The sequence below is a fragment of the Tachysurus vachellii genome, chromosome 19, assembly GCF_030014155.1.
Source record: "Tachysurus vachellii isolate PV-2020 chromosome 19, HZAU_Pvac_v1, whole genome shotgun sequence".
Taxonomy (NCBI): Eukaryota; Metazoa; Chordata; class Actinopteri; order Siluriformes; family Bagridae; genus Tachysurus; species Tachysurus vachellii.
Genome location: NC_083478.1, coordinates 8438232 through 8464000, shown reverse-complemented (window position 1 = coordinate 8464000; position 25769 = coordinate 8438232). Strand labels below are relative to the sequence as shown.

Below are 25769 nucleotides of genomic sequence, written 5' to 3'. Positions count from 1 at the left end.
TACGTCTGCAGAATACTTAGGATTCCCAAAAATATGCTGAAAGTGTTCGTTATGTGTGTGTGAAATTATTTACTAATATGTAGCAAAACAAAATCACATGTTCAGTCATTGTTGTAATCAGATTTATCAACCCCCAAAGATATCAGATGACTACTAATAAGCAAAACCACAAAACTCCTACTCAGTCCAACTGGCATGTCTCTGATGAGCATTCATAACTCTCCCTTATGCGTCCTCCCCCATGCACTGCCTTCTAGACTTGAAGTGATGAATTAGAGCCATTTGTTTACTGCAAACCCATAAGGGTTTTGATGGACTTGCTTGACCAGTTGGAGGCTGTAGAGGACAGCCAAGTCAGCTTCACTTCCCCTGAGCTGAATAAACCACGTGAACCCTGGTCTGTGATAGCCTGTGTGTGATTAGTCAAGCCTATGGCAGAGTGGGTGTTTAAAAAGAAATGGCAAGATGGTGGTTGGAAAGGCTAATCTTAAACAGTATTTGTTTCACAGTTGAGCTTATCTGATATCAGTCTACAAGTCCCATGTGTGAAGGGGAAGTGTCTTGTTTTCTTTTTTCCTTTTGTAATCACTGTTTTATCAGCCATACATGTTTTGCATGTTGTCTAAACTCTCTGCTGAGTTTTCTTTTTTCCTTTTCTGAACCTTTTACACATGTCATGCACCATGTAATATACTTAATGTTATTTTGCACCCTCTATTCATAATAAAAGGTCTAGTCATAATGTTTTACACTGATGTCATTCTGAAAGAGAGGAGTGTTCTTCAGGGTGAAACCATGCGAGTCTCCACAATGGACCTTACAATGAAGTTTTAAAAGAAGACAAACAACGTTTGTATTCTGTCTCTTGAGCTTGTTTAGGAAGATTTAGGTTATCAAGATAGAGCAACCCATAGCTGGTTCTCCTGAGTGAGATTCCTGACTGAATAAAATCTAGATCTAAATTACGCAACACAACCAAAATAAATCGCTTATTTTAGATCGATATCTTTGCTTTGCAGGCTAAGACATTGATCCACATATAGTTTGTTTCACTCATGCATGTTGGATTTTCCCACTTCCTAATAATTCACATGCAACAGACTTTTTTTAAACAGCCCACAATTTGGCTAATTCTTACAAACAATAATGACCGTTTATTATGTGCTCTAAAGCCGCCTTCTACCTTTGACCGCGATACATATTTATCATGTGCAAGGTTTGAATAAGAGTTGCAAAGACAACATATTTTTCCACCATCTGATAACAGTTGTGATGGTTGTTCTGTATAGATCAAAGACTCCATGGTAGTTCCTCACTTTTGGCGATATGCTGAACGCTTTGGTTCGAGTTCCTACAGAGAACATTGTCAAAGCATGAGTCAGAGTGATGACTGAAAGATAAACGCTTTGGAGGAGGGATTTTGCCTTTCTGTAAACATCTGGACAGAAAAAAATAGGTTCCTAAACTATACTCTTCATTGCCACTGGATCATCAAGGGGTAGGTGGTTTGATGCGTTTAACCTGGAAAAGCTTGTATTTATAATCGTATTTAAAGTTAATTAAAATGTACAAGAGGAGTCCAGTTATGCATGAAGCTGCATTCACATTACAATGTAAAAAGGTGCCAAAGATGAAGCGACAAGAAGTTTGTTTTCAGGGAGGATAAGACATCAGAAGGAACCATATGCAGAATATTTCACCCTAATCCTTCAGTTTATGGAGTGTAGAGTTTGCGAACTCGGCTAGTCTTGCCTTTGAGGGTAGCCCGAGGTAAAAAGGAGTCAGCTCTGGAGAACACTCTCCCACAAAGGAACTGAAAGCCAGAGCAAGGCACAGCATGTTTTCATTGTCTTGTATTACTCTAAAAGAAACCTCGTTTCAAATCCGTTAGCATCACTCGAGTGTTCTGAGGACTGAGCGGTCATTGTTTAAACTCACGTCTACAATGAGCGTTGCTAGCACGTCAAACAATACAATGCAGAAAGTAGTATAACATCTGTTGGAATAAAACAAAGCAGGGGTTTTAACCGTGCTACTGATTTTAAGATGATTTTACAGTGCGTGAGCATTTTAGATGTGTGAGATGTGTGAGTACATATCTGTAGGGCACTTTTTCTTTTGACTTTAATAATGACAAAGATAATGGTTATTTTTTTCCCCCTACATTGAATATGAAACTGGATTTGCTTGCAACTCTGTTGTTTGGGTTTTTTCCCTCCTTCCTCCTTTCACTTTATTATTTTTTTTTTTGGTTGAGAAACCACTATGAATTTTTGTGTCACTGCGTTCAAGGATCTCCCCAGAGGTCAACCAGCAGTTTACTCGCACTGAATAATTGAATTAGCGAGTCGCTGTGTTTCTGCAGTGCACAGTCGTGCTAATGTCGGATTTGTTTACGTCTAAAGGTGAGGCTCTGGGAGAACGGTGTGACTCCAATGTGGCATAGAGATTTTTAGCTAATCAGGGTGGTAGCTTGTGGCTTTGTTTTCAGAGTGTGAGCATTTGATTGAATGCGTTGTCCCTGTCTCTCTGAAGGCGAGTGGAGAAAGCCTAGTAAATGTTTAATGCTTAGATGTACATTAACAGCTGACGTCTGTTTCCCAGCAGCTGCCAATAAGAATATCAAGTGTGCTTCTTAAAAGTGTGAACATGCAGACACGTTATTAAACGAAAATTGATCTAAACAGCTCTCATGATCAGAACAGAGAATGGCAATCCGTAAACACTTAGTTGTACAAAATGACATGAGCGGCTCGTCTAAATATTGAACTTTTGCACATAGCTCTAAAGGTCAAGTTTCCAATGAATGAAATGCATCCTGAACATTCTATACACAGGCATCAAGCAAACATTTGGATCACATAGCATCGTGCTGCCAGCAGGCTTTCCTTTACAAACCGGAGGGATCTGAGTGACAGGGCTCAGGGAGGCGTGTTATTTAATCTGCTGGCGAGATAGAAGCGACTCTATCCGTCTGCCCGTCTGTAGTGGCAGCATTTCTCCCTGAGAGCCAATGGCACAGCGCAGCCTGTTAATGCTATGCTTAATGAATTTCCAGAAAGGCCAGGGGTAATTAATGTCATGTTGGAGCCTCCTCGCTCTACTGTTGTCTCTTGGATTTTGTCTGCTTTGACGCCATCAAACCAGGATTTCAGCCTACTTTTTTGAAGCAGAGCAGATTTTTAGCTTTTGGGAATAAATGGTTGGGAGAGGGGGGGGGGGGGGTTTGCTTTCATAATTTATTTACCGTACGCATGGTTGGTGTGCAAAAATCGACACGCTCTATTAAAGGTTAGCCTGCCTTGTAAAGCACAGAGCACATAAATGAGGGCTTAATTGTGTCCCTGTATGGAGAATGTGCTTTGTTTACAAGAATGTAAGCTCCTTCTTAGCACCTCGGCTGTGACAATAGATACAGTAACTACAGACGCTTGCTCATCGCCTGGGAGACAGGCCACAGGTCAGACCACAAACACGACAGATCGGAGAGACGTGTGAATTCCAGCCGTGTGAAGACAGATCAAATTCAGTCTCATCCAGAATCAGTCCTGATTGATCTTGACTGAGATTTTAAAGTGAAACACTGCCTTCTTTCTGTGTGGAGTGTAAATCTCTACAGCTCCTTGATGAGGAACAGTTGGGCTAATCGAAGCTGATATTTTTTAATAAGAAGCAGCTCTAGTTCTTTTTTCTTTTCCCTCCACATGTTGCAATGGAAAGGGGAAAGAGGGGGGAATCGAGACATGTTTATTCAGCACACTGAAGGCAGTAAAGAGGAGCTGATCTGTCACACACACTGCTTTCTCCCCTCATATGCTAATACCATTAAAGGAAAGCGTGAACAAATCAGTAGCCGAGTGCCTGGGACAAGCAGATTTCACGACTGGGCTATTAGTTTTTAATTTGTACTTGCCTGGTGGGCATGTAACTTCAACCACAAGATAAAATCCTGCTTTCAGATTATCATGGAAGCCTGAACTGAAAGCTTTTTTTTTTCTTTTCATTTTGACCTTTTGAGCCAACTGTGATGAGTGATGTATATTTCCCTCCTTATATTTCCCTCCTCATATTTCCCTTAGCTAACTGTGTAGATGTTTTAGATTTACCATTAAATTATCATATAGACAGTATAACAGGCTCTACAGTGGTGTTCTTTCGGGTTTCTTAGTCGGAGGTAGTGAAACTGAGTCAGAACAAAAGTTTTTAATGTTTAATGTGCTTTATGGAGCAGTGACGCACTTTTCATGCTGTCATTATGACCTAAGCTGCTCAGTCCAGAACACACACTACACAGCATTCCAGACCTTCTGCATGCAGTGTAATGACACGTTGGACTGTAAGAGGCTTCATGCTCTTATACTTTATTTCTGTCAATCTCTATCGACTAGCTAACAAAGGTGACACATTATTTTATGTCATTAGCTAGCACCTTTAAGCAGGTCAGGTTTCTGGAGAACCAGCAGCACAGTGGAGCTTTTATTTGCACACTGGTCTAGCTACTAAATTACTGGATTTGTACAGTTGATTTTGTTAGCCTGGCTATTGGACTGTTTTTGATATCTGCCTTATCTACAGTCTTTATTAGGCTGAAGTGAAGACATTTCCTCCTCTGAACTGCTTACATCTCAAGCTGAGTAAACATTCAGCTCACATTAACAGCTCATAATCTAATTTTTTATTTTTGTATTTTTAACATTCCAGTCCGTTTTTCGACAGCCGAGCACATTCGAATGCTTTCCTTTCGATTCTTTAGATGAAAGCACCTGGAAAGCATTCTACTGTTTTTCGTGTAAAAAAGAGATGACAGGTCTGAAAGTTTGAGAGGCGCCCTGTTGAAATGTTTGTAGCTCCGAATCCTGTTTTAGTGAGTAAACATTTAATGTAAGGGCACAACAGCTTTATTTATGCATTAAATCTGCTGTTAGTGCTGAATTATACATTACGCTGTAAATAATGCAGTAGCGATTCCTCAATGATTACTGGCATGCTGTGAATTGTGCGTTTGCTAATCATTTGCTCATTGATCTTCGCCATGCGCTAATGCTAACTAGTTTCGGGGACCCCTTTTTCTGGCAGCTGCTGAGGTTATTGTTTTTCTCGGGGTCACACGCAGGGACTCAGAACCTGTTTTATTTGATTTTTTTTGTCAGCATGGAATGAGCTGGCAATTATGCTAGAAGTAAGAATTTTTTTTCCTCGTCCTTTGGTGAGAAGTGAGACGACGAGTGCAATTAGATCAGCTTCTGCAATTGGAACAGCTTGATCCTCTCAGAGGTCACCCACATAATTATTGTCACACGGTATTAACTAGTTTTGCTTTTCACTTTCGCAGTTAGCGACCTCGGTTTTAACCCGTACATCTGAGCAGAAATCCTAAGGCCTCCTGGCACCTTGGGTTTGATCTACTTCATTTGTCATTTCATACATAGGAATAATTAGAGCGGCGGCATGCTATGCCCCAGGGAGCGCTAAAGCTTACGACCTTTCTGCTCCTGTAGAGATGAGGCTCGAGACGAAGCAGCCTGGAGAGGAAGTTATTATTAAGAAAATAATGGCTTTGACAAGTTCAGGATTAAATTGTAAACAAGCAATGTGATGGATCAGTACTCGGCGAGGTAATTGATTTTAGTGTCTTTGCCAAGCTGCAGTAGCTGGCTTTAATTAACGAGATTGAGGTTAATACCACTTTGATTCTCCAGGCCTTTAGTGATTGTTGTGCTTTTGTTCATTGGGACCTGAATTTAACCTCCATTGTCTGTGTGGAGATTTTCTTCAGCTTAACCTATACTTCACATCTGCATGGTGACATCTGAATTTACAGCATGCCTCAGCATATCTCTGTAAAAGAGCTGCAATGAAATTCCAATATCTGTATCTGTTACAGAGGCGAATATATTCCAGTCATTCGGATCTGGATCTGTATTTAACACCCAAGGTGGGTGTGGCCCACCTTTCTTTCTTGAATGCCTGCATTGTTGTCGTGATCTATGATTTCTGGCTCTAACAGTTCATCAACCTCAGCTCTATCTCTCGAATGCAAAAACTGAAGATGTTTTCACGGCTTGCATGTAATGTTTGCATTTGCCTACATTATTATCCAACACCTTTAATTGGTCCTAAAATTGAGCTTGATCACCTTGATCCGGACCAGGCGGTTACTAAGGATGACTTAGTAAATGCTGTAAATGAATCAGACAGTGCCGCAAGCTCATATGCTCTTTGTTTGTCCTGCGAGGTTCATATCTAATCACCAGCTCACACCCGCATGAAAGTAAAAAACCTGAATTCCCAGTCCTACTGCACACCTCCAGGCTCAACCAGATGCCCTGTGAACCTCTCCCGCAAGCACAGTCAATAGTACATCTCCTATTCATATCTGTGTTTGTATCTGTTTAGAACACATTCTGTTCACTCAGAGTATTCAGTTTTGTCCCCAACCTGTAAAAATCGTTATTGAGAGTACAGAGGAGAGAGCAAGGGGGGAGTCACCACAACTGGAGATTTGGAAGAGGCTAGTTGGGTCTGTGCTTTCATCGAGTGGCTTCATCATCATCACAAAACGAAAATCATACTCTATTGTGTTAATACACAGCTCACCCACTTGAGCTGCCATTTACCTCAGCAGTGCAGCAGAGCATTTGCATTTTCACTTGATAGGGCACTCCCTCAGGGCTAGTGGAGGGTTTAGTGACCATTGAAAGCTACCAGGCTTGTGCTTATCAAATTTCAACCAGCTTTTGAGTAGTGGCTGCTTAGCTGTAAAGTAAGTGTGTGTGTGTGTGTGTGTGTGTGAGACAGAGAGAGGAAGGGAGGGTGAAAGCAAATGACAGTGTGACACATTGATCTAAACACACTGAGACTGGATTACTGTAAGCAGGTTAGTACAGTTTTATAGCATTTTTTAGGATTGTATAACAGGATATAGTAATAAAGCTCGAGTTATTCACTGTGGTTGTAAATAACACTTAACCAATGAGTAAGCTAGATCTCTGCATTGTGTGCCTTTGAGCTCTCACCTCACAGGCTTTTTTTTCTCGGTGCTGGAATCCAGCCGACTGGCTCCGAGCCGTTCCCCACCGAGCCTAAAAAAAGAGACGTTTTTGTTCTCCATCCAAGAATACCTGAGCAGTACAGTAGGTCAACCCTAGGAGCTTTTTGAAGCATGCCGAGTTCACTGGAGCTGCATTCACACCCAACAGTAGCCACCCACAAGGCCAAGGCATAAAACCGTTTCATCATTCTCTACTTTACCATGCCAGATTCTCTCTCAAACACAAGCAGCAGCTACAACAGTAGTGGTGCCTCTTAAATTCATGTTTAATTAGGGATCATTTCCATGTCAGCACAGTGCAAATCTGTTTTGCTTTCAAACTGAGCTGGGGACAGTATGTTGTGGGGGGGTGTGGACAATTTTATAAAAAAGACCAAAAAAGGAAGCATGGTTTTGGAGATATGATTATCTATTGTCTGGATGCAGATTTGGGCAAATTCGTTTGACCACTTGCTGGCTTTAACACAAAGTCCTCCACAGAAACTTTAAACTTGTCAACTAATATCATTATTTATAAATGAATATATATATAAAATATATATAATGTAACACAGACTGTGACTGTGAAGTACTGTGACACAATTTCACAGTGTTGATATCGTCATGTCACCTAACCCTAATTCCTGTTTGCACAGATTTATTTATTTATTTACTTATTTTGGACAGAGATCCTTCATTGTGCATGTCTTCTCGCATTAGGGCCATCACATCCTTCCTTGTCCTCTTGCTATATAATAGAAGTGATTTTTCTTCTTGATATGTCTAGGAATAGGATTTCCTTCAGGAGCCAGCTCTAGTTCTGGCTCGCACTGATTAAAGGAACACTTCTAGATAATCTGTTTGAAACGTGTGTGTGTGTGTGTGTGTGTGTGTGCGTGTGTGTGTTTGATCGGGAGGAAAGGAGCCAGGCAGGAAAGATTTGGATTGGTAAATGCTTATCAGCATGGTATGAGCCGGCACTCTGCAGGGATAAATATTTAATGACGGGGAAGCTGAAATAGAACCGTAACAGACCACTGGTGAGAAATGGTGTCACTATTTATACGCCACTCTTAGCCTTAAAGTAATGGAATGGGTGAAGGAGCCCAAGGTTATTAGCTCACCTGAGATTAGCTGTTGATTCCTGTGTGGAATTAGCTCGTGTTAGTGTTCAAATTGGCTGCATGATGGCTTTATACTTGAAGATTGCACACTTAAAACCCCGTAGGACTGCGACGTGATACCATATTGCATGATGAAACAAGTCAAGTACTCTACTGAGAAATTACAGGTACTCCGACGTTTTCATGTAGCAGTTAAAACAGAACGGAACAAGCTGATATCGATGCTAAAATTTATAATAAATGTTACATTAGCAGCGTTGAGTTCTTAATTGATTGGTCAGAATGTGATGTTAAATTTTTTTGTAACAGCAGCTCAGATGTCTGAAACACAAATCCCAGGTCTGTATTAATGTGCATTATTGTGTCCATAGTAAAAGCTTATCCACAGAGACTCCTCCCAGGCTCGAATAATAAGAAATGAGTTCTTATTTCCAAAGAGAAAACATCACTTATATGATGATGAATCACTTTAAGTATTCATTAACGTTTCGAGAAGGAGTCTCTGCTTTCAGTGTTTTGTGACCATCAGAGTCTTTGTGAAGTTTCTCATAAAACAGCAAGAGAGAAAGGGAGACTGTTAAGGAAATACTTGTATGTAGCTGCCTAAGATGTAAGTGATAACCGAAACAAACTTGAATTACAGATGTTCCAGACCCTTAAATATAACAGTAACTCTGCTAAGTATCATCAATTATTTCCCTCTAACAGCACGACTCGTTGTAGTCTATTTCTTACACATCACTGAACTCAGTTTTTTTCCTCTCTTCAGTCATTATGCATCATGGATTAGTTTTCATGGGATCATGTGATAGGATATTTTTAACACACTCTCACAAAGAATCCCCACCACTGATTGTTGTGAACTGGAAAAGTTGGTGTTCATCTGCTTCTCACTGTTGCCTGGTCTAGCATTGCTGCTTATTGTTGTTAGCAACACTAATGGCTCTTAATGCTCATGCTTGCTGTCATCTGGTTTTACTCAGCGCATGTTATTGTTTAGCCCCTTTGGGACCTCCAGCTACACAAAGCTGTTACATATTACATCCTAGTCACTACAGTATTGCTTAGTCATTGATTCATCATGATATTGGCTGGCGTGATTAGCTGGCTGTTTATACCTTGTACTACTTTTGTGGGCCACTCGGATGTCTCTCTTCCCCAGTCTCTGGCCCTGAGTCAGTACATGACTCTGCTGTCGTTTTCGGGCCAAGTCGAAAATGGGGCTTTTCCGCACTCCCTATCGCACTCGATTGCCATTTAGACCGATTTCCGTGTGAGCAGACAGGTTGCAAACACTGCACGCTCTGCATGTTGAATGAACACAATGGATTACATTGTGGACAGAATGTTTCCATTGTGAAGAAGCAGCTTTTTCCCAGGCACTTCCGAACGGCCTGCTCGGGTTACACGCTGTTTTTGTGGCCAGTTCACACAAATGCCGAGATCAAATGCGCTCTTAGCTCAAAACTAATTTGCTTGGAAGTGAGCTGGCAGTGCCAATCAGGGGTTATTAACAACATTGCTGGTGACTTTTTTTGGTGCTTAGGATTCCCATTGACGTTAATTGCAGTCATTTTGTTTTCTTGATTGGATTTTTGTGATTTGCTTCAGAGGCACAAGCGGGTGGCAGGGGTGATGTGATTCGCTGTGTGAATTCCTCTGGAGTTTGTGACTTATTCTACTCTGGTAGGGATAATCACATAACCTTTTATTATTAAAAATTGCTATATTTTAGGATTATTTGCCAACACAACATGGTGCAACACACTTGTTTGGATGCTTACAATGCAGTGAGAAAATCGCCAAAAAAGGCTAGAGACCGATAGCAGAATAATAGCATTTTAGTGAAAAAATCTTGAAAATACATTCTTCAAAAAGGCATTCTTGCTTTCGGTTAGGAATAAACTGGCACGTTTGCCAACACCTTGTTGACAGAGTTCCTTCAGAATGTTAGCAGAGGACAATAATCATATAATCAATAGATACATATCATGCATCATTTCAGCTAGTGTGTATTAACACACATAACTACTAGAACACAGTTGAGGTGATATATAAATGATTTATGCTATGATATTAATTGCTTTGCACATTACCACCCTTGTCATCATAACACGGCACATTGGGGCAAAACACTTAAATATGCTGTGAGTAGTTCTATTAGTCTCTCCATTTTTTTTCTAATGATGTATGCTCTGATTGGCTGATGCGATATATCGTGTCTGTGTGTATTATTTAAGTCTTTATTCTGTATCCAAATGTCCATAAAAATGTCAGACTTGTCTGTAAGACTCCTGGCTCTGAGCCAGCTTGATTACACACAGCCATAACGGTCTCCTAAGGGCTGATTAGTCATAGTCTCACAAGCCAGACGTCTGCCAATCACCACAGAGTCTGTTACTCTCTGTGGTACAGAACTGCCTACTTTCACACGAAGAAGAAATTTGATGCGTACTGTGAACAGCTATTGTAGTGACACAGCTTTACAGAAATCCGGATGTAGATTTAGATCCTTGATGAGCAAGCTAGAGGCCACAATGGCAAGGGAAATCTCCTTGAAAGCACACGAGGAAGAAAGCTCAAAACAGACCCCAACTTCTGTTTACTATAACGTTAAGCAGTACTACGTGCATCGAAAGCTTGCTTAGTACGAGCATGATGTAAATACTAAACCAGGGCTCGGTCCAAGAATGTCTTTATCATTACAGCAGCATATACGGAGTACAATACACTTTTAGCTAAAGCTCAATCAGCTGAAGTGTCAGTGGAGTGCCTGGAAAGATTTCTTTTCCACGATGTACTCATTTTGCCATCAGCGATGGTATTATCATGTTAACACACATCTAGGAACCGGAAAAGTATACAACACCATGGTGAATAATTGATGAAACATAAAATAGTACTTTGTACAAGCATGTACAAATTTTAGAAATTCTATTTCTAATGCTACAAAATCTTAATCCTGAGATCGAAGGAGCAGTTCTGCAATCTGTCTGAGTTTAGGTGGAATACTGAAACCCCTTTTCATTTTCCCCTGCAAATAGAGCACAAGTCCAATTTAGCAGCGAGTCTCTCAATCGAAGCTACTAAATCTTGCAAACAACAATCCTTTTTGAAGAGCTTTATTGATGGCAGATGCCAGAGATGTTATGAAAGCTGACTCATGGAGACATTTAGGGATAAATGTTAGAGATAAACAGTGACTTAATTTTAAAGTTTAAAACGCTTATTCTATGTTTCTGTGCTGCTGTAAAGCTGCTTTGAGACAATGTCCATTGTTAAGAGTGCTATACAAAATAAATTGAATTGAATTTTTGTTTAAATATAAAGAAGTAAATAAAGCAATAGATTCATGGCAGTGCAGGCAGGAGGTGGATTTGAGTCTGAATCCTTTGATTAAAGTGTTAAGTCTGCATCAGAGAGCACTCCGTCATGCTGTGAGCCGCACCGAGAGGTCCGCTTTAGGTTATTCAGAGGAGGCAGCGCTAAGGTATCTGGAAGACCCATTTGTCGAGATGATTGATGAGGAGGAACTAGAAATCCATGTAAAGAAGCTGTGGAAAGAAGGATATGAAAATGGGAGGCTACATTTCATATCAGACAAGCTTTTTATTATTAGTGAAAACTATTAGTGAAAACAGTCACCCAGTCAATGGACTAGTCATTTCCCTTGACGTGTGTATACATGTGTACAGTCAGATGAATGTGGGTCTGTGGTGAAACACACTCGCTCTGGCTGTTTGCAAGCTTAGCCATGCATGTGTGAGCTATTTTAACTTATAGCCACAGAGACCTGCCCCTGGAGGCTCGATAAAGTTAAGCAGCCTGTTCCTGAGCGTGAAGCTGCTGAAAACACAACTGGAGCACAATAACTTGTTGTCATGGAACACTGTGTGCATTATGTGTATAATCCAGTGTTTCCCTTGACTGAATGCATCACGCTGACTGCTCTGGCCTTGATGACAAATGCTGCCAAGAGTCTTTTTTTGGGGAGAAAAGGAAAAAAAAAAGTTATTTTCGTGATTTGGAAAAACGTCAAATTACATTGTAATGGAATTATTGGTATTTTGACTGTAATGAGGGGATCATTTGTGCTTGCCGTTTGCTCACTACTTAAGCTTTCCATCAGCTATTTCCCAGCGGTGGCTTTAACATGGCTTCAGCCAATCTCTCTGCTAGGCTTTGTGGTAAAACACGAGCCGTTCCCTGACCTCCTTTCCTCACACACTGTCGAAGGATGCGATCTGTAATCTAATATATTACTGCTGCTGTTGTGAAATGATGGAAAAATATTCCGCCCTCTGTTTGGAGGCAGGCCGTGTTATCGGTTAGGGATCAGGTCTCCATTTCACACACAGATAGGCCAAGTTAATCTCCTGATCGCTACTGTACGGCTTGACAAACGCTCCACAAACTATATGCGCTCTGCCAGTTCGCTTGCAGGCCTCGGTGTGCTGCTGTTTTCTCTAAACAGAGCACTCTCGCGAGAAAATCAGGCTGATATGAAGGCAGCAGAAGGGTGCAGATATGGCTCTTGTAAGTGCCGTCCGTGGGTGTGTGCCGGGCACACTAAAACGCCCTGGCCGGTAATAGCCCTGCTCAATGCATGTTTTATGAGCTGTCCGGGGAGGATAGTGGAGCTCTGATCCTGCTTGTTCCAGCAGCATTTTCATTACCTCCTCCATTCCCTTTTCCCCTCCTTGTCTGGTTGCTCCAAGGCAAGGAAGCAATCTGAAATGATGTTTACAGTGCTGTCTGCTTGGAAGTGCACCCAGACAGGCGATTTAGAGCTGTAGGTTTATTTTGTCCCCTTTTCATCCACAGCCTGTTTCCCTGTTTTGGCAGATTGCTGTTAAGACATCACAAGACTCAAATCAGTGACACGACTGTTTCTTCCGAATCCTACGGTACCCGTTGAGTCTCTGCAGGCATCCTCCTGCTCCACAGTAATCGGAAATAGTACAGCCCAGGCTCCCAGTTTCATATTTATATTCACAGACGTGTGGCCTTGCGCAGACGAGAGTGGATGACTGAGAGGGTGTTATCCCTGGCAGAAGGCAGCCTCTTAAAGGGACGCAGTCTGTGGTTTGGAGCAAGAGCAAAAAGAAAGGTGGCTCATCCAGAAACAAAAGCCTCTCCTAATTAGAGGTAATGCCATCCTGCGGTATCCAGGGCGGAGGTGCTTTCAGCCAAGCCGTTAGGCGTGCGCCTGAATGCAACACTTGTTCTCCTGGGCCATCTGCCACCAGACGCTATGGTTTAAAAAATAAAAGAGGAGACACCAGATAGCTACAAAAAAATGTCCGAAAATTGACACCCTGACCTAACAGGAAAGCTAATCATCTTGAACCTTGTGTGTGCTTAAGGATGCTCCTTTTTGCATACTGAAGATGTGCTTGCTCTACTTTTTTGGACAAAAAAGTCTCATCTTGTTATTTATTGTCCTTTACAGTGAGGTGTTTGTATTCCCTCTAACTGTATCAGGAGTTGTGAGGCTGCTTTAGGTGTAGGCTTTGTGTGTAATGTAAATATCCCTATCTGTGTGCGAGATGGATTTAGACACTGACAGCTGTGTTTATGCACCATTGATTTAGCATTGCTCGTACGTGCTGGGGGTTGAGGATGAGCCACGCTCAGATCCGCTGCACACTTAATGAGCATTATCTAGCAAAAGGAGGAGCCAATACTAACAGCTCCCTGCTAACTACTCACTTAAACCCTTGTACACTTCTTGCACTGGCTTTATAGATCTGCTGTGTACATGGCCTCCAATATTGTCTTTTCTCATGCCACTTTAATGCTTTATGTTTCAGTAGTTCAGGACATATGCTAAAATACAATATGATGAAAATGACCAAAAACTCCAGTTTCCTCGAGGTTGAGTAACATTTCTTGGGCTAAATAGCAGCTAGGTTGCAGGTTTCATGTCTCCTTCTTCTTTCACACCTAAAGCTTTGTCGGAACAAGTGAGATGATTTGACTTGAGCTGTGAATTCGTCACTTATTCATTATGAAAGCACTTCAACTAATTTGATTATTGACAAAAGCCTAAATATTCTGTGCTATTCTGTGGCCACTTGCAACCTACATCTGTGAAAATGTCGCTTTGTTATATTGCCATTTGCAAAATCAGTCAAAATCAAAGTTAAGTTTGGTTTCTGGATTTTCTCAGTGACCGAAAAAACCAGGCCATAAAATGACTTTGAACAAAATTACTTCCAAAACTGGCCATTAATTTTAAATTATTTAATAGTTTATAATATACACATTTCTTTCCGATATCCTTTAAGGAATGTCTGTGACAAAGAAGAACGTTTTGAAATCATTCTAAAGAATCGGATCCGGAAGCTGATGCAAGGTTGCGATTGACATGCAGTTACATGCCTGACACCAGATATGATGTGTTTACAAAGTAAAGGCAATCATTTTACTGCTACATTATTATGGTCACTGATCGGACAAAAAAAGATTGCTCTAATTGACCAAAAATATATATATAAATATATTTTTTAAGTCTTTTTTTTACTTTTTTTTATTTGACTTGTAAGCGGGAGAATCGCCCGTGTATCCGTTAACCGCAACACTTTCAAACAGCATAAGACACGGAACTAAGTCACAGGTGCTTCATAACTGCTCATGTTGTGTATTTTAAATCTGTGTTTTTATCAGCGGTGCAGATTGAGGGCTTCTCCAGCATCTAGCCTATGGTAATACACCGTGGAACTGGACTCTTGGAGAGAACGGAGAGTGTGTAACTTTCAAAAACACAGCCTACTCTCAAACAGTCTCAGTGCGCAGACCACACACACTCGCACACACAGGCTCGGTCTCTCTCAGGTATTACAGTATAAAATGAAGTTGTGCTCAGCCTGATAATAGACACATGCGCTGATGGGAAGCAGAACCCTCGGGGGGATCGACTGCTTGGAGGAAGGACACGCATACACTCATCTCCCCTACACTCCCACAAGCACCGATCTTTTAGCCGCCGTTTTACTGGCTCAACAAAGCCACTGCCGAGATTGTTCATGTGCAAATAATAACCTTGAAGCCAACCTTGAGAGTTTTCAGTCGTGTGCTTGAGTGAAGACGTCTGAAATTGATTTTGGTTCCATATTCTCACTACTTCTGGTTCAGAACTCATCCAGTTTGAATGAAACATCTCCATGTCCTTTTCCATCCTCCGGGTGCTCGGGCAGTGCAACCCCAGCTCCTAAACGCCATGTGTAAATATGGGAAAGGTCAGGAGTTCATGTTGTTTGTACACCAATGGTGAGATTGAATGTTTGGTGGGGGAAGTGTGTATTCGGTGGGGCAGAACAGCTCCCTTGGGGGCCACTTAGGGAGGAGTTTGCCTAGTCATGCGAAGCAAGGATGCTACACAACAAAGAAGGAACTGTTGTTGCTTTCAGAAAATGGAGAGTGCAGATAGCAACAGTGATATAGTTGTGGTTTAGATCTAGACCTGTTTGGATTGGACTAGCGTATCCCGAGAGTCTCTGGGATTTTAGTCCTGTACGAAACGGCCTCTACAATCTCTTTCTGCATATATCTAGCACACAATAGCATTTCAGAAAGACGTTTCTCTCATTAAGTTATTGAGGTAGTACAGCCTATGTAGATATTATGGTCATGTGACCTACTAACTCGCCAGACATTAAACACTTCTTGTAAACATTTGTATTAAAATGTGTTGTATGTATTTACTATGTTGTGCAGTGTGTAGAATCAGAGATCTCTGTGATTTTATATACATCATCCCCAGCAACATTTCCATCAGCACAGATATATACTTAGAAATCTTATCCCGTCTAAACAGTGCTTAAGTAGAGCTCCATCTCTTTCCCCACGCTTTCCATTTGTGAAATATCCACAGCATTTAAGCCAACAGGTCTTTAGTAGTTTATAGCCCGGGTGTCATTTTGAAGCGGCAGTGTGTTTCTGTAATGTATGAGATTTTCAGTAAACAATTGTCACCAGAAGCACTGTGAGACATGGGGTTGCATACGAGAGCTCCTCTGTTCAGGATTGTTGTGGGGGGGGCAGTGAAGTGGTGTCTTTGTGCTGCTTTTCACTGCCTTTGAATGATTGCTGGTGTTGCGTCTTTTATATTGGACCTCTTCTTTGGTTGCACCATTGTAGCTCTTCACCCGATGAGGTAAGCTGACAGCATTCATTACAGCTCTGTTTTGCGCTTGCCATTGTCATGAGCTATAGAAAGCAAATTGAATATAGACTTTTTTGTCCGATAAATTCGAAACCCCCCACCCCCACCCCAAACCTCGACCAGCACCCCCACACTGCAGATAACGCTGCTTAATCTTGCTTTCACAAGACATAGCCAAAATCATAGAGTATTTTGCAGCTTTCGATTCACCACAAAGCCCACCTAAACCCTTGCCAGTCTTACTTCCAGCATCTCATAATTATTGGATGGAAAACTCATTTGTTGCTTCTGAGATCTCCAAAACAATTTGCATATGTTTAGCCAGGGCATGAAGCAGGCTCTATATTGACACAGGCACTTGACCTGTGCTGGTTTTTATAAATGCCAATGTACTTTGCATGCAATATGTCGGCATGAGATCATGTGTCTGTAGGAGTAATGTGAGAGAGACATGGCATGAATAAAGCACAGCACTATGAAAGAATTATGCTGGAAAAAAGGAGCGCGTTTGGTAATAGAGCCCTGCTGCATGGCCATTGTGGGGTGATGTGTTAATAGAAAGAGTGCAACATGGTGGTTAAGAGGGCGAGGAGGTCTAATTTCTCCTCTGCTCTGAGGGAGGAACATATTTTTATTTAAAACCTCCTGGCTCACACCCCTTGACTTCATAGCAGTAATGGAAGTGGTAAAATAGGTGCTGTAGCCCCTGAAGCCTATTCACTGGCTTTCACAAATGGCTGGTTTTTCTCCATCCCCTCCCTTCCCCCCCTCTCTTTTTCTCTTTTGCTCGTTCCCTTCCTCCCTTTTCCATTAAGACAGCTGCTATCTTTCAAAGGGTCCTGCTCCACTGATTGATGGGTAATGGCTTCAGGCCTCACCTGCCCCTCAGCATGTTATTCATCTGCGAGCTCTGCGTAAGAGCACACTGATAACTGCGTAATTGGCCCTGGTCAAAATTTGGGCTGCACAAGGAATCAGCTTGTCGTTTGTAGTCGTGATAGAACAAGGGTCATCGATTAGATTTAACCTCTGGACAAATTCTCCAGGAGTAAATACAGTTATGGCTCTACTGGCTTTGCACAAAACGTCAAACTGTTGTTTATAACTGAAGGGCTGATGGAGATGCTCTGCTGCTTTTCACTACCAATTCTCCTCACTTACATTCCAGCTTATGGCTGTCTTTCCAAACCTCAGACTTTCAGGAGTCCTCTTTTTATTTTCCAGTCTAATAGCTAATGATAGCTGTGTGTTTTTATTGCTCTGCTCTATTTCAACCATCTGCTTTGTTTTCGATAATATCATATGCAATATCTGTATGGTATTCTGTAGTATATGGCCTTAATCTAAACAGCACATGAGCCTGAAGCTTTCAAGCGTCGGTTACAGCTTAAACTTCGTGAACTGCGGCAGAATTGAACTTCGTGATCACGCACAGTGGACGTTCCTGTTTATAATCTGGTACCGAGGTGGCACAGGATTTGGTAAAAAGCATGCAGTTTAGTGCAGGTGTGTCACTATAGTGACATGTTTATAAAAAGCATTGTCAGGACATTCAGAACAAAATGTCCATGACACAACAAACATTAAATCCTGAATCATCATCCTGAGTTTACACACCTGGTTTGTCAACCATCTGAGGCATGTTGTTTTGATCTAAAAGTTCTCTTTTGCTCCAAGTTCTGTTTTGTAATGCTGCACTTATGTGGTTTGAGCTGTGTTAAGATGCAGCCGTGGTGTCTGAAGTCTCCTCCTAAATTTAAAATGTTGCAAAACAGTGCTTTCATTTGAAAGGGCTTTATGTGTTGGGGGCTGTTTGGCTAGTGTGCAGTAGTGATGGGGTGGGGTTGGTGGGGTGGGGGGGGTCAGCCAGCCTGCGGTCAGTTTGGTAGCTCATCATTAGGTGATTAATCCGGCCGTGACGCTAGTGTTTGTGTTGAGGATGACGAGGAGAGCAGCTGCCCTGTCAGTCGGCGTCTACTGTAGAGATGACGGGCTGCCTGTTGACGAGCCGAGTTGTCAACCGTGCCACTCTGCCTGCCAAAACATATTTCTCTTGCCTTTTTTAAAATTTATTTACTTATTTAAAAAAAAAAAAAGGATCTGATTTTGGCAAACAACCTAGTCTTTCCTTCTCTGTCTTCTCACGTTTCTGGATTCTTCCCTGGCAAATTTTGAGGACATGTATGTAGCCCCATCCTCACATTGCTCTTCATGACCAAGAGCACATGTGATATCTTGTGCACACTCTTCTGGCCTGTGAGCTTCAGGCACTTGAAGGTTACAATCTGATTGGCTCTTTGTCTTTCTCTATATACACAGTTCTCTTTATAAAGCATTTTGGTGCAAGGTAGAGTTACTGGATTACAAAAAAGGTCAAAAGTAATTCAAGAGGTTGGAGATAGTGGTGAGTAAATAAGATCGCCTCACCTTTTTTGCTGATGAGCTGTGAGAAAGGTTGTCTGTGCTGTCAGTGAAACGGCCTGTTTCTGTGAAACCAGATTTTTGGCCACGTTTAGTGCCAATAAGTGCCAAACTAAAATATGGTTAGAAGTCTGACTTCAGAGGCTATGACAGACAAGATTGAAGTTGTTACACTAAAGAAAGCAGTGTGTACACTTGGGTCTGCACAGCTGTATCATGCACTGGTTTGTTTTTCTTTTTTTCCCCCACAGTTTTTTTTGTTCAGATGATTGATCTTTATTTTTATGACTGTTGACTTAAAAGGGGGGAAAGAAGCAGTGAGCATTTCAGTAAAGCTTTTAAAAACTGGATTTGTTTCGAAGCTGTTTTCTGCCTGGAGATTGTAGCCAGGTTCTGTTCTCCATGCCTGTCTCTTCTAATTTTCAGTGCTGAACTCTCTACTAGGCCGACCAAGGCAAGGTGTTCTGACCCACATATGACCAACAGCCATTGAGCCTGAAGTGCACAAGGGCTGCTGGTCCCTGCCTCAAAGCATTTCCAAGCTTGATGTAGAGGCAAACAGTTCAGCATGGCTTGAACACAGAGATATTGAGAAGCTTAGGGCACCTGATCACCTGTAAGATGCTCAGTGGAGGCTGTTTGAAGATGGTACTGCCAGGAGCACTCTTTAGGTCACTGGAAAAACAATTGGCCGCCTCTCAGCGTTTGGCAAAATGAACTGGGGAATAGAGAAGGCAGCTTGAAGTTTGTGTTCTTTTTGATATAGCTTTGCTCTGAGCTCTCCTGAGGCTAGGCAGTGCTGCAGTGGAGGAGATTGCCCATTGATGTTCCTCTCTATTCTGAGCAGCTGCGCTGTCTAGTGCCTCTGATTGATTCTGAAGATTGCATGTCTATTAATAAGCCTTTTTTTTCTAGTGGCTTTTACCTATGATAAGAGTCTCATGGTAGCAAAGAGTGTGATGTTTGTCAATGATGATTCAAGATGTGTAGTATTTCAGGTCTTAAACGGCTCTCTCTTTTTTCTCTCTGTAGCGCTCCTGAAACCCTGGGGTTGTTGGTGTGGCCGAATTTTCCCTGGATTTGATTGGTAAATTCAGAAGACTGAAGCCCAGGCTCACAGTCTACCTTTCACGGAGGCCCAGCCGTGAGAGGACAGAGGAAGGCACGTGGCGAATCATGACCGCCGACAAAGAGAAGGACAAGGAGCGGGAGCGCGACCGAGAGCGCGACCGGAGAGAGAAGGCACGTGAGAGCGAGAGCTCAAGGCCACGCCGCAGCTGCACACTGGAGGGTGGTGCCAAGAACTATGCCGAGAGCGAACATAGCGAGGACGAGGAGAACGAGGCGGCCGGCGGCACCGCCGCACCTGAGGAGGCCACTAAGAAAAGCAAGAAGAAGCTGCCGAAGAAAAAGTCACGCTACGAGCGCACAGAGACTGGTGAGATCACCTCCTTCGTTACAGAGGACGACGTCATCTACAGGCCTGGTGGTAAGAGCTGTTTAAAGTCTAGCTCTGACTTGAGACAGGGCCACAATTCCACAACAGTGCTTATGACTTCATTTGCTGAACAGCACCTAATTACACGCCCAACATTTTCCAAGGCATGCTTGTCGTCCCAGTAAATACATTCCTGTTTGGTTTCAGAGAAAGCCAAGTTTGAGTTTGATTTGGCTCACGGTGGGGAAAGAATGTGTTCAATAATATTATTCTAAGATAACTAATATTCTTGCATTAGCATACCCAAGCGGCTAACTCTTGTCTTAATAGACATCACTCATATAACTAACAATATAGATGAAAAGGATTGCGCTTGTGTTGGCTACCAGCAATGGCAATCTGTTCTAATGCACTCAATGAGAGAAGAATATCGAGCATGCCCTGCACATATGACACCATGCCTCTCGCCTCGGCTTTTTTAAATGCAAAACCGCACGCGTTTTATTTCCTTTAGTTATTGTGAAATAGGTCTTTATTATGCGCTGTGTTTCTTTAATTGGCAGCAGTAACCTCTGTCTGTAATCACGGCCTCTTTCACTTACTGTTTGTAAATTGCTTGTACATGCACAGCTAAGGGGAAATGTCAAAGCTGTAGTGAGGGTCTGTGTGTGTGTGTGTCTGTGTGTGTGTGTGTGTGTGAGCTGCCTGTAGACTTAAATCATCCCTGCCATGTCTTTCATTTACCTAGCAGCAACGAAAGGTCAAGTAGAAGCGCACTAGCAGTGCATAGTTATTTAAAGTTAAGACAGTGAAAATCATAGCCAGTGTGTAATTTCAGCCCTTTTTCTGCTCCCACATTATACCACCGCCCCTCAGACACACACACTTTCAGCATAATATGCTGGGAGGCATTATCTGTGGAAGGTCCTTGAAAGCGCTGTCTGCCCTAATGAAGCCTCGTTTCTGACACTGACGCCGCACCCTGTCAGTTCTGTGTTTGCTAGCCTAGACAATAGCAGGTTCTCTTCATCTTGCTGACAGACAGGCAGGAATAATAAATACACCATGTTCAAGATATATACAAGGATATGATGTCACACATTAGGGATGACATCTAATGTGCCTATAAGGTTGCATTGTCTGTTGGAAGCTTGCTGCTGAAAATGAGTTGCACTCAATTTCCTCCTTAGGAGCTGCTTTCATCTGCGCACACCGCTTTCTGGAACATGACGTTGCGGCTGTGTTACAGTAACACGTATTGTTTAAGGCTCAGAACTACAGAGTTGGTGGTCATTTGGTGCAGCCTCATTGCAATCAGATTTGGGTGGCTTAAGTAAGCACAAAGCCTGGCCAGGATTAAGCACAGCTAAATGTTAAATCCTTTTATAGTTGTCTAGTGGCACACAATATGTAAAAGTGACCACCCTTGGAGAGCGTATTAAGCAGGCAGAGAGGCAGACTGTGGGAGGGGGATGTGGCAAAATGTGGCATTAATTGCTTTTGTTACTCAAGAGGGAGACTAACAAGCGTGTGACACGAGATAATATTAGAAACATTGAAAGCGTATACTATACTATGTGTCACCGTAGTGTTTTTTTCGTTTTCTGGCTTAGTGCTCATTGATTAGTTTGCTGCTATGTTGATTCAGTGTTTAACTTTGCTTCTGTAAAAAGAGATGGAAGGTGTATGTGTCTGTGTGTGTCAGAAAGAGGGGGTGGTTGTGTGGAGTTTCTGGAGCATTTGTATGTGCAGGACTGAGCAGGCCAGGCAGCACAATCGATCGCCTCTCTGAGTGGTCCTCCTGTGTCCGGGCCACGCGTAGCTTTGCGGATATTCACCACACCGAGGAGACTTATGGATCCAGCAAGGAGATTATACACACACACCCAACACACACACACCACAACACACACACACACACACACACAGATCAATGACCATGGACCCAGTGCATATCCTGCAATGTCTTGCTTGCAATGCTACACGAGTGTCCTTGCACCACTGGCCTTTTGAAGAGTTCACCAAACAGGATGTGAGTGTTGTATGTTATCAGCATTACAGCATTGCAAGTGTTGTTCCAGTCCAGAGCTGGCTGCATTGAGCTATAGGTCTGCTCGTGTCATTTGCTCGTGCTCTGTCTCTTGAGACACGTGTAGCCCTTAGAACACCCTCTTCTAATATTCTCTCTATGTCTGTGTTCCCCCTGGCCGCCTGTGGGTGTCTGGACAGCTGTCACCTAATTACACAGCCACCCAAAGCCCACAGTGCTGTCAGCAGGGCCAAATGCCTCCCACCTCCAGGAGCCTCTGGAGCACCTTGCTGCCCGCTTAATAACCACAAACCTTTTGTCTGCTTGCGCTTTTGCCTAGCTCAGCTTGTATTTCGCACAGGGATGAGTCAGTCGAATAGTCAGTGTTAAACATCGAATGGCTCGTTTTTAGTACTTTTGTTTGCTATTTTACAATAAAATTTATTATTTACATTTTGGTTTAATCACATTAGCATCATTCTAATTCAAGAGGATGTTTTCTCAGTGTAAACTAGCTGCCGACACTTTTTAATGCTCGAATATCTCTGTCTCTGGCCTGTTAAAACCAGGCATTCTCTGTAGTATGGCTAAAGGAAAGTGAAGACCTACTACAGTTAACACTCTTTGGTAGTTTACTCCTACCAAACTGCTCTTGTGGAGGTTTCAGATTTCTTCTGTGTGTTAATATGGTAAAGCGTTGCATATATTTTCCTTAAAAGTCACAAAAATATATTACACAAATGTATTGTTTAATAAACAAAGAGTTTTGGAAGTTGGCCTGCAAAAAGGTTAAAAATGTTTACTTCAAGCGTTTAACAACAGCTTAGACTTCCGTTGTATGCATGTTGAATGTAGATTTTTCAGTAAATAGAACCATTCAGAGAGGTGAGTAGAGTGACTCATGCACAACACAGGAGCTGTAGATGGATATGAATATGGCTATGTCCATATTAACACAGAGAGATCTGAAAGCTTTCTTTTCAATGTGCTCTGGCCTCTTTAGATGTTTTCCTAAACCTGCTTGTTGACACTGAAATCTCTGACATCATTTCACTGCGCTGATGTGAAAGTGCAACAAGCTGCGAACAGACGTAGCAATATGGAGGACGAGCACAGAGTTTGTTTAAACAGACAGATGAGTTGTAACACAATTGTGACTGCACATTTCGTCCCCTTATAAAATACAATCTGAAGGTTGTACAAAGTTACATTAATCTTTAACAGTGCTATCAACACTAGTACGTCATCATCCACCATCTTGTCAGTTTCCAGATGAATGGGTCACATGACTAAAATACTTCATTGTTCTTGAATATCTCGGTTTTCACAGTCCACGGTACAACACAAATATTTTCAGAAAGCTTAGTTTGTGCTGGGCCAAAAAAAACGTCTCAGTGTGGAAGGAAGATCAAAACATCGATGCAGAAATAGATACGTTTTCAAATGAAAGACACCTGAAAAACACTGGAGTATTTCTTTTGACCTTTATTCCTTTATACTGTACCCCAGGGGTATATAAAGAATATAAATACAATATCTAATATATTTGAAAAAATATTGATATGATACCGATACTGAGACCATTTATCATATTTTTTGTTAAGTGTTAAGCTATAGAAGCAGCTGAATCTTGTTAACATTCTTCTTTATTCAACTGTTAATTTTACATTATCTTAAATAATTTATATATTTTTAGAGTCAATCAATAAAGCATAAGTGAAAGCACTAATAATTCAGCCCTACTTTTCTCCTAGCTGTTCTTTAACAAACATACATTTTGTGATGCGTATAGTATAACAAATTTTATCTATTTATTTATTTATTTATTTTGGGCCACTACTATCATAAACATGGCTGTTCCAGAAGAAAACACCTCAGAGCTGCGAAGTACACAGCACCATAGTGGTTTCATGAGGGCTGGTCAAATATTTCCCAAACACCACTATAAATGTGAATAGTGAATTTTGCCTGAATTCCTGCTCTGTCCCTTTTACAGCAGAGAGGGTGACAGTAGCTTTAGCTTTATACGACGTGATGGAACACCACTTTATAGCTCATTCCTGAGCTGAGAATGTACAGTCCTTTGGGCACAAGCAAACATGGAGCGCATTAGTAAAACGAATGGAGTGCTTTTCTCAAATAAGACACTGTTGTTGAAAGGGGAGGGAAAAAAGAAAACCTGAGATTTGTGGGTCATGTATAATTCACTGAGGTGCGATTTCGAGCTGCTGGCCACCTGCATGAGTCATGGAGAGGGATCTCAGTGCTGATACGTCGTCGTTTTCCCCTGCATTCCCTGCACACTCATACTCCTGGCTGTCCTCATAAAAACAGACGAGGCTTGGAAGAAGGACTGCTATTGAGCACACCTGTGTATGGCTGGGAACAGCCTTCCTTTGTGTGTGCATGACTTGCAGCGAAAATTCTATAAAAAATATCTATATTAGCTTACACATTCTATTGAATAACCATGTCTCAATATCCTTTACATGGGTGTTCATTGGTATTCAGTCAGCACAAGGGATTCTCTCGCTGCTATTCATATCTCAAGTATTAGTATTATACAGCTTTCCTGACATCGCTTTGGCTAAAGCGTTTCCAATGCGACAAGACAAGGACCACCCCCCCCCCCCTTTTTTTTTTTTTTTAAAAAAAACACAGCCATGCTCATGAAATTCAAATACAGGCCATAGGATTGCAGAGGAAAAAAAGGAGGCCAATCTATTTAGAAAAATCCCCCAGCTTAGTTCAGTATGACTGCAAGCCTGGAGAAGGCTTTTGTGAGATCATAACCACCTGCAGATTACAAATTAGAAAGCTGCTACATGATAACCTGTTAGAGGGCTCCTGTTCGTACCTGGGGGTAATGACTGTTTCTTGATAGATGCTTCATAGATCTCGAGCAACAATGCGAGCTGTGAGGGAAACCACGCACACTAGAGTGAGACTTGTGTAGAGGATTGGCGTTAGTGTGGTGTTGGTTAAGTGGAGTCATGGCAAAGGTGTGTGTGAATGCGTTCAGAATCTAAACCCGAAGATACTAACACACACACACTCCCTCACAGCAGAGCAGAAGAAGTTGAGTGGTGGTGTAAATTGAATGCGCGGCAGTTCAGACTGGGCATACTCTCAAACACACAGGGTTTCAGCTGTGGCCTGAGACGCGCTTCGCTGCAGGAAAGGACACAAGTGAAGCAGGCCGACAGTTTGCTGCTTGTTGTTCATGTGGGAGGAGAGGAGTGTGAAAGCGATTATTGCATCCCTCCTGCTTCTTTAATTTGAGCAACAGCAGAGTGCAGGTTTGCCGCCTGCCAAGCCGCTTTGAGCCGGCCAACCTGACAGCGCAGGTGTGTTGTTTTACCGCACGCTTCGGTGGAAGTAAAGGCATGTTTATTGTTTAGAAACTCCAGGCTTGTGTGTTGTTGGCAGAAGGCGTTGTTCAGCACTCTTATTTGCATGCTTGTAGCTATTTTCCCCCACATTGCTCTCACTCATGTCCAATCAGATTTCATTCCCATACCTTGCTCACAGTCACACAGAATGACTGGTGGCAGTGTACG

General features: G+C 42.1%; 1 protein-coding gene across 4 annotated transcripts in view; it reads left to right on the top strand.

Annotated features, from left to right (window-relative positions):
- rerea (arginine-glutamic acid dipeptide (RE) repeats a) overlaps positions 1-25769 on the top strand; it is a 151399-nt gene that overhangs the window by 56843 nt on the left and 68787 nt on the right. For all 4 annotated transcript variants that reach the window (XM_060894502.1, XM_060894503.1, XM_060894500.1 and 1 more), the window contains exon 2: positions 19775-20231. In XM_060894502.1, coding sequence (XP_060750485.1) covers positions 19919-20231 — 313 coding nt within the window. In that variant the 5' untranslated portion in view covers positions 19775-19918. The remainder of the gene's footprint in view (positions 1-19774; positions 20232-25769) is intronic.